Below are 9760 nucleotides of genomic sequence, written 5' to 3'. Positions count from 1 at the left end.
CCACCACCCAGTGGTGTCCTATATCCCTGTTCTTTTTTTTCAAGCAGAAGACGGCATACGATATCGGTCTCGGCATTCCTGCTGAACGCTCTTCCGATCTCTAGGAGGCATCCCCATGGGAGTGATAGCGGTCGAAACGCGCACTGTCGAAGTCAAACTGCCCGCCGACCCTGCCAATCTGGATTCGGAAGCGAAAACTCTCTCCCAGGCTGGTCAGGTTTGGTTCCCGGACTCGGCGTATAAGACGTCGCAGGCCATCAAAGATTTCGCCCATGAAGGATTGCCCCTGATCATCTTCGCCAACTGGAGAGGATTCTCGGGTGGAATGAAAGGTGAGTAGGACATTACAGGAGTAGGATGAGAAAGGGTCAAGAAACCCTTGTATTATTAGAGGTTACACAAATACTCGCGTACTGGCTGATTAATCAATATGGTAAAAGTAGCTTGGAAGTTCGTTGCATGATTTGACTCAAACAATCAACAGACAAACGAAGAATTTAATTTAACATACCTTTTTATACTGTTGGCTGGGACAAACAAAAAATCCCATTATATGCCAACAGTTTAAGTTCAGTAAAACCTTTACTTTATTCCGCCCTATTCCCCTCAGATATGTACGAGCAAATCATGAAGTTCGGTGCCTACATAGTGGACGAGCTACAGCAGTATAACGAGCCCATCATCATCTACATTCCTCCCAATGGGGAGCTGCGAGGAGGTGCCTGGGCAGTGGTGGATAACCAGATCAATCCTAACCATATCGAGATGTACGCGGATCCAGACTCCAGAGGAGGAGTTCTGGAACCCGAAGGAATCGTGGAGATCAAGTTCAGAATGAAGGACCTCCTCAAGTCGATGCACAGAATAGACCCTATCATTACTCAGGTAAGGGAAAGTGTCCTGTTTCAAATGTATTGCCACTGACTGTCCGGAAAAAAATTACCTATTTTTAGGCCAAGGAAGAGAACAGAATATACCTTGTTTATCCTGCTCGAATGGAACTAAAAAGTCCCTTCACCCCAGCAGTCTAAGAAAGGTCTCTTGTATTTTATGGGTTTGCTTCGTTATGATCAGCTTCAAAGAAGTTGAGGAAGTGCATTACTTGGTAATGTTTTAATTGTTGAACCATTTCTAAACTGTCGAAGAGTTTATTCTATGCGGATAACTGCAGTGAACTGGAAAAGTTTTCTGCATTCTGCTAGACGAAATCTTAGACGGTAAATAATTTAAACCGTGATGGTTTTATTTGTGAAGAATACAATCTATCAGATCGAACAATGTGCAATACTGTTTTTGTTTATATTATTGTGTCTTGGTTTTGGTTTTGTAATCATTTTTGCAGGGAAACTGAAGCCCAGAAAGGGTTATTTTCAATACCAGTTGAAATTTTAAATTATCTATTTATATGTAGGTATTAAATATCTAACTATTGAAACTCAAGTAAAAGTATCGTTCTTTAAACTTTATTTCTTCCCCTGTTATAATTTTATCTGTGCCTTAATAAAGCAGAGGTTCTAACTTTATTGCCCTTGGAGATATAAAATATCAAAATCTTTTCATCAATTCCTTTTATCCTGAGTAATAACTCATTTGTTGTTTAAGTTATTATTTTATAAGCAAAGATTTTCTGTACAGTGCTAAATCTCCAAATGTTGGGGACTAGACACCACGTTATAATAGTAAAAAATCTTTTCTCTTATAATACCCGAACCAACATGAATTTCAATTGATTTTTCTACGATTCTTAGCCCGCTTTCTACAGTTATATTCAAATGAGAGTATATGTATCTTCAATCAAATTAGAGATGCTCTCAGTAAAAATGTATCCCAACAATTCAAATGGAACTGTAAAATCGGGCCTTATACTTGATTAAAATTTTATACATGGTTGGTTATTTATATTATTGAACTTCTAGATATATTTAGGTATAGAATATCAAATCTCTCTGTTATTATTATGTTATTGAAACTATGTTATATTGTTATTTCAATTATTGAATTAATTAAAAAAGAAATAAAAGCCTTGTTTTATTTTGTAATTTGTGAAGAACAAATCATAGTATTTATTTATCAATTACTATTATCAGCAACCCCTAGATTTCAGCATCGCTGGAAGACCGAAAAAATGATAATCTCCACTAATATTTACTGTTAAGCACATTGCATACTCAAATCATTACACGGCAGTCATACAAATCGTGTTCCATTGTTCATGGTGACATGAGATTGTAAAGTTGTAGTGTGTTTTCCGGGCCTAAGGCAGGTGAATATTGAATTAATTAAAAAAGAAATAAAAGCCTTGTTTTATTTTGTAATTTGTGAAGAACAAATCATAGTATTTATTTATCAATTACTAATATTACTATTATCAGCAACCCCTAGATTTCAGCATCGCTGGAAGACCGAAAAAATGATCATCTCCACTAATATTTACTGTTAAGCACATTGCATACTCAAATCATTACACGGCAGTCATACAAATCGTGTTCCATTGGTCATGGTGACATGAGATTGTAAAGTAGTATACTTCGTACTCCCGCGGCCCGGAAGGGCCATAAAGCTACACCAAATATCCCACCCCACAGTATCTGTCCATAATTTGGAGCATAAAGGACAAACGGTCCATGAAAACATAAGAATACGCATACTTCATATTTTATGGCCATAGTTTGGGAACCGCTTCGGAACATATGGGGCTTAAAGCACAAATTTTACGGTCTATTTCAGCAGCACAGTCGATGTGTTAACACTAAATCTTGGGGTTTAAGCCCCTTATGTTCCTGAAGTGGTTCCGAAACTATGCCCCCCCCCCCCCCTACTCACCCCAGTATAAAAGGGGCTTAAAGCCCATATTTTAGGGTCTATTTCGATTGTGACACTAATTTTTGGGGTTTAAGCCCCATATGTTCTCAAGCGGTTCCGAAACTATGGCCACTTCAGACTTTTATGGTTCGGCAGCGGTTCCTAAAATGTGGTCACAGTCGTCAGAGAGTTGATTTCAGAACTTACCTTTTTAGCTAAATCCCCTTTAGGGGTGAGCTTTTCATTTTTTAGTACTGCTTGTTGCATTTAATTTCTAAATAACAGGCGTTGCTTTGGGTCCAGCGATTCGACTTTTTGAGCCTGGTCAATGTAGGTAACAGGACTATTGACAAATGAGCATTTTTAACCCCGAACCTAATGGTGCAACTTCCAACACTATCAGTTGAAAAGTTACTTGCATTTAATTTCTAAATAACAGGCGTTGCTTTGGGTCCAGCGATTCGACTTTTTGAGCCTGGTCAATGTAGGTAACAGGACTATTGGGTTCGATACTAGTCTGTGTGAAGGGATTTTACCCTCCACAATGTCCGTTGTTCATACGACAAAACCTTCACAAATTAATTTATTAATACAACAACACTCTTATAATTTTACTTTTTATAAAATACATCATAATACTTATAATTCAAGATATAATATTTCATACTGAACATTTCTTAAGTGAATAACAAAAACGAGTGAAAGATATCTGTTACGTATCTTATCAAATAAAATCCTCACTTGTCCTCACTTTATTTTCAAAACATCACAAATCTACACTACTAATGAATATTAGATAAATCGAAGGGAATGTATACGGTGTGTCTGTGTTTAAAATTTGACTTCCAGGAATTGAAAAAGAACATTTGACCAAGATCACACGATAAACATGGACAGAAATATCAACATTTTCAGTTGGGATAGAGTTAACAAGTAAATACGTCGTGAAATTTAAATTATGAAATTCATAAAGAGCTAAATATAAATTAACCAATGAACGGAAGCATTTCCAATGTTTGATATCTCAAAAATAAAACTAAACCTAACTATGAACGATGTATATGAAATACATCTCTTATGAATAGGAACAATGAAATACTGAAATAAATACTAGAAACGTTGAATACTGATTTTTCTAAACGTAGCTGGCCCATACAAGCTAAACCTAGGGGGGTTAGTAATGTACTTAAATAATGTTAATAATAATAAATGATAAGGAATGTTTGTCTATTATATTATGACTGGAGCACTCAGAATACCTAAATGATATTTGAATAAATACAAAAATGAACGAAATTTTCCGGGTAAGATCAAATGGACACTATTCACCTGTAACCAACCTAGGAATATCTTTGGGCTACAAAAACATTTCAAACTTCTACAATAAAATATTGCTTTTCATGACAAAATATTGCGTTTCAAAAAAAAAAACTTTTTCAAAGTTAATTTTTACAACTTTTGAACAATATCGTACTTTTTCTTGATGTCCAAATAATCTTTTTTAGGGTCGTATTTCTTGCGTGAAGCCAGTTTTGCTCTCAATTCCTTGGCTGACATGTTCAAATTCAGATTGTTTTGATTTTCATGATTCGTCGTGTTGTTGGTGTTGGTGGTGGGGGTGGGGGTGTTGTTGGTAAGGGACTGATTGGTACTCTGTGAACAGAAAAATGAAGGGACCTAATTAGGTAGGAGGAAACATAATACTATGGGACAGAACAGGTATAACATAGATCAAACAAGCTAATAAAGCATTGCAGTAAGGAGTCGTCGAACACTAATAAATAAATGATATGAATTCAAATTCAAACAGCTTTCACTGATTTAGACCCCCTTAGACTATGAGTTTATTGTTTACTATAATTTTCGTGCCGAAGCTCGCGCAAAACTGCTAGTTAGCAAAAATCGAAGTATAGTACCCAGTAACAACTGCTCGTATTATATTGCGATTACTCATGTAAGGCCATGCATTAGATTCGCTGAAGGAAGTCAAGTAGAAAAACTTGATGCTTCCCTGCCCGCCAAGATCGAACTTTTCAATCATTCACATCTCATTTAAATATGAAACTTAATTTAATATTTCAACTTTCATGATTCTGACTCGGTGTTCAGCACTATAACATTGTTAGCAGCAATCTCGATAGCTTGTATTACATGGGTCTCGTGTTTTGTTTCCCCAGAGTACAGCCTCATGAGTACAGATTAGCACGAGGCGATTAGTTTGAATTTGAGACCCATTTTCCGCTTTTCATTTTAATTTGATATGTTCCATCCCACCTAGTCCTTCATGATAAGTAAATCGTACTTGGTATAACTCGTAATAGTATTTTAATTTGTACTACTCCGTGCAGAGTGGATACCAGTGGGAAAATTTCACGAGATGAACGAATGAGAATAATATTCAATATCATATTTAATATAGTTAGTGGTGTTTTAATTCTGTGACTAATTGCACGTATATTACGCGCAAAATGAAATGATTGTATTTGGACTACCTTCACTCGCATATCATGTGATTTATAAAGAACCATTCACACGAGCTCTGAACACCTCATATTCGGGATACAACGGAATTCTATACCAGGTTCTATTTTACACGAAAGATGAGTGAACAAGCAGGGTCCGTCCCTCCGGGAATTTTTTAGCCCGTAGTGATTAGAGAAAATCAGTGTGAACCATTCACACGAGCTCTGAACACCTCATATTCGGGATACAACGGAATTCTATACCAGGTTCTATTTTACACGAAAGATGAGTGAAAAACTTGAAATAGTAAGGGTACTTGAACCCTGTTAAGCATTGGCAGTTTAAAGTGGGCCCTGATAAAGTACCACCGTTGTTTTAATGATTTAAAATCAAGACTAGAGTCCGTTCTCCCTTTATTCCCAATATAATGTTCAAGTCACCCATCCATTTATTGGCCTTGCTCGCCGTAGTTTAACACAGGTGACGCTAAAACCGGTCTTAGAATAACGACTGAAGTGTAATGTCCTTACTCACCTCTCGCGGACCACCTGAAACCTTCTCGCGGACCACTAGTGGTCCACGGACCATAGGTTAAGAATGGCTGCTGTAAGAGTAAGGTATTATAGTTCATACTTATGGCAATAATAACTGTTTAGTTGATACTAATAATAACAATAATATTAACTATTTAGTTAATTCTTTTTTTGAGCCTGGTCAATGTAGGTAACAGGACTATTGGGTTCGATACTAGTCTGTGTGAAGGGATTTTACCCTCCACAATGTCCGTTGTTCATACGACAAAACCTTCACAAATTAATTTATTAATACAACAACACTCTTATAATTTTACTTTTTATAAAATACATCATAATACTTATAATTCAAGATATAATATTTCATACTGAACATTTCTTAAGTGAATAACAAAAACGAGTGAAAGATATCTGTTACGTATCTTATCAAATAAAATCCTCACTTGTCCTCACTTTATTTTCAAAACATCACAAATCTACACTACTAATGAATATTAGATAAATCGAAGGGAATGTATACGGTGTGTCTGTGTTTAAAATTTGACTTCCAGGAATTGAAAAAGAACATTTGACCAAGATCAAACGATAAACATGGACAGAAATATCAACATTTTCAGTTGGGATAGAGTTAACAAGTAAATACGTCGTGAAATTTAAATTATGAAATTCATAAAGAGCTAAATATAAATTAACCAATGAACGGAAGCATTTCCAATGTTTGATATCTCAAAAATAAAACTAAACCTAACTATGAACGATGTATATGAAATACATCTCTTATGAATAGGAACAATGAAATACTGAAATAAATACTAGAAACGTTGAATACTGATTTTTCTAAACGTAGCTGGCCCATACAAGCTAAACCTAGGGGGGTTAGTAATGTACTTAAATAATGTTAATAATAATAAATGATAAGGAATGTTTGTCTATTATATTATGACTGGAGCACTCAGAATACCTAAATGATATTTGAATAAATACAAAAATGAACGAAATTTTCCGGGTAAGATCAAATGGACACTATTCACCTGTAACCAACCTAGGAATATCTTTGGGCTACAAAAACATTTCAAACTTCTACAATAAAATATTGCTTTTCATGACAAAATATTGCGTTTCAAAAAAAACTTTTTCAAAGTTAATTTTTACAACTTTTGAACAATGTCGTACTTTTTCTTGATGTCCAAATAATCTTTTTTAGGGTCGTATTTCTTGCGTGAAGCCAGTTTTGCTCTCAATTCCTTGGCTGACATGTTCAAATTCAGATTGTTTTGATTTTCATGATTCGTCGTGTTGTTGGTGTTGGTGGTGGGGGTGGGGGTGTTGTTGGTAAGGGACTGATTGGTACTCTGTGAACAGAAAAATGAAGGGACCTTATTAGGTAGGAGGAAACATAATACTATGGGACAGAACAGGTATAACATAGATCAAACAAGCTAATAAAGCATAGCAGTAAAGAGTCGTCGAACACTAATAAATAAATGATATGAATTCAAATTCAAACAGCTTTCACCGATTTAGACCCCCTTAGACTATGAGTTTATTGTTTACTATAATTTTCGTGCCGAAGCTCGCTCAAAACTGCTAGTTAGCAAAAATCAAAGTATAGTACCCAGTAACAACTACTCGTATTATATTGCGATTACTCATGTAAGGCCATGCATTAGATTCGCTGAAAGAAGTCAAGTAGAAAAACTTGATGCTTCCCTGCCCGCCAAGATCGAACTTTTCAATCATTCACATCTCATTTAAATATAATACTTAATTTAATATTTCAACTTTCATGATTCTGACTCGGTGTTCAGTTGAAAAATCATCCTGATGAGATGTAAAAACTAAAATAATAATGACGCGATACGGTATTCCAGTATACCTCGCGCTCAATACACGTAACACGTAACCTCTAATCTAAAACACATACTTTAATGATAAGGAATTTTATAGGTGTGTTCGGTATTGTACTTTACGTAACAGGGTTCACAAATTTGGCACTGCGCATCCAATATAATGAAGCTTTAATGTGGAATTTTATAGGTGTGTTCGGTATTGTACTTTACGTAACAGGGTTCACAAATTTGGCACTGCGCATCCAATATAATGAAGCTTTAATGAATAGGATCGATTAATCAAATAATGCCAAAGAATCAATCAAATAAAATTAATGTTCGATTTGTGACACCAATTTAGGTAACACACTTGCATGAATGAATTTTAAATATCAATCAAATAGGTAACAAAATGTTGTGATTGTAACTGGTGGAAGCTTTTTTGGACGATAACCATTCCATAGACATAGACGATTTGCCAAGAAACATTCTTGTCACCTAGAATAGATTTTCCGGAAATATCAAAGAAATGAAAATTAGTATAAATTATCCAATACCATGTCCTATATGTCCTGTAACATTTACCTTTTGGTCTCTTCTCACATATGGAGAAAATTGAAAATGAAATAATACCATGAATTTTAAATATCAATCAAATAGGTAACAAAATGTTGTGATTGTAACTGGTGGAAGCTTTTTTGGACGATAACCATTCCATAGACGATTTGCCAAGAAACATTCTTGTCACCTAGAATAGATCGGAAATATCAAAGAAATGAAAATTAGTATAAATTATCCAATACCATGTCCTATATGTCCTGTAACATTTACCTTTTGGTCTCTTCTCACATATGGAGAAAATTGAAAATGAAATAATATCTATGGTTGTGGAGAAGTGAAAAATGTTTCTACTACGTGGTGGATGTGTCCTTTTTTATCTACTGGGATTTTTAAATCCCATGATCATCCAGGCTCCAGAAGTCGAGACATTCATTAAAGAGAGAAAAATATATTTACATTTGCAATTAGGAATCAATATTACGTACCCTAAATCATTTCAACTTTCAATACTATGGTTAGAAGAAATCAATATCGTGATGCGTAAATTATCCAAGTCGTGACCTATAAGTTACCTATTATGACTAAATAGGTCTTCAAAGTAGATTTTTTTTTTTTTTTTTTTTTCAACAGTCCGCTATAGAAAAGGTACCGTTGCTAGATTTGGTAAAGGGGAGTATAACCACTTTGGGTCTCAAGTGACTTTTCTGGTAACTAATGTTAAGCTTTAAGATTTATGTCAACCACCTTAATTTTAACCAAAATATTCGTCTGTCCAGCTTAGGGCGCAGGATTCTTCGACATATCGATGCTGTATAGTACAGTATACCGTTGAGCATTGGTGTCTGGTATACGTATTTATGAAGGTGAATTACGATACGGTCGCGCATGCGTTACTGTATCCGTATGATACTGTCTTGAACTCTCATAACCCTAACCACGAGCCTGTAAATTCATTTTTAAAGTCTTTAAGATGGATGAAGCAGTTAGTAGAGTTGGATAGAGGCTTGCATAGATCAATTCCTTGAATCGTTAAGAAAACCAGGGTAGATAACCGAATTTTCTCCAGCCATTCAATTACGAAATTACCACTTAATCTTTGGACACGGTTAAATTTAGTTGGTTGAAACCTGTGTACTCTAACATGTAGCAGAGACGAACACAGGAGTGTTAACGACTCGTACTCGTAGTGTAACTTTGTGTATAATCACGATCACGGCTCGGGTATGTGTATGTTGAATGTACCTCCGTTGTGAGGAACTGCAATAAAATTATACGTAATTGAATAATTAACCTTTTTCCTTAAACAAGTTTTCTTGATCATACCTAGATTGTTTCGACGTGAACTGGTGAAGTCTTGATGCGTGACGAGTGGGTATGAGAAAGTGACTGGTTACGTTGTAGAAGTTTTGAGTTATCCAGCCGATGGTATCACTAAACCCCTTCTCCTTCCCTACACGGAGCGGGTGAGTACTACTAGCCGCTAAACACTAAGGTAGGGTAGGTCAGATACGTTTATGCTATATTTAATAGAATGAAAGGACGCTGCTTTTCTTCAAGTAACTTCTTTTTTTT

General features: G+C 35.5%; 3 protein-coding genes across 3 annotated transcripts in view; 1 reads left to right on the top strand and 2 right to left on the bottom strand.

Moving 5' to 3' along the window:
- LOC103507248 (acetyl-CoA carboxylase 1-like) overlaps positions 1-924 on the top strand; it is a 46308-nt gene extending 45384 nt beyond the window's left edge. Inside the window, 2 exon segments of the mRNA XM_026822161.1 lie at positions 92-332; positions 611-924. Of these exon segments, the coding sequence (XP_026677962.1) occupies positions 92-332; positions 611-924 (555 nt within the window).
- Positions 925-3408: 2484 nt separating this feature from the next.
- On the bottom strand, positions 3409-4992 carry LOC113466607. The gene is made up of 2 exons (XM_026822160.1): positions 4921-4992; positions 3409-4479 (listed from the first exon to the last, which is right to left on the bottom strand). Exons 1-2 carry the CDS (start codon positions 4990-4992, stop codon positions 4252-4254), a joined length of 300 nt encoding a protein of 99 aa, XP_026677961.1. The 3' UTR covers positions 3409-4251.
- Positions 4993-6106: 1114 nt separating this feature from the next.
- Positions 6107-9760, bottom strand: part of LOC103507246 (Na(+)/H(+) exchange regulatory cofactor NHE-RF1) — a 6077-nt gene continuing 2423 nt past the window's right edge. The window contains exon 3 of the mRNA XM_026822166.1: positions 6107-7150. Within this exon, the coding sequence (XP_026677967.1) occupies positions 6947-7150 (204 nt within the window). The 3' untranslated portion in view covers positions 6107-6946. The remainder of the gene's footprint in view (positions 7151-9760) is intronic.

This window comes from Diaphorina citri, unplaced genomic scaffold, assembly GCF_000475195.1.
Source record: "Diaphorina citri unplaced genomic scaffold, Diaci psyllid genome assembly version 1.1 scaffold300, whole genome shotgun sequence".
Classification (NCBI taxonomy): domain Eukaryota; kingdom Metazoa; phylum Arthropoda; class Insecta; order Hemiptera; family Psyllidae; genus Diaphorina; species Diaphorina citri.
Note: the sequence above shows the minus strand (reverse complement) of the source record. Positions and strands in the feature narration are given on the sequence as shown.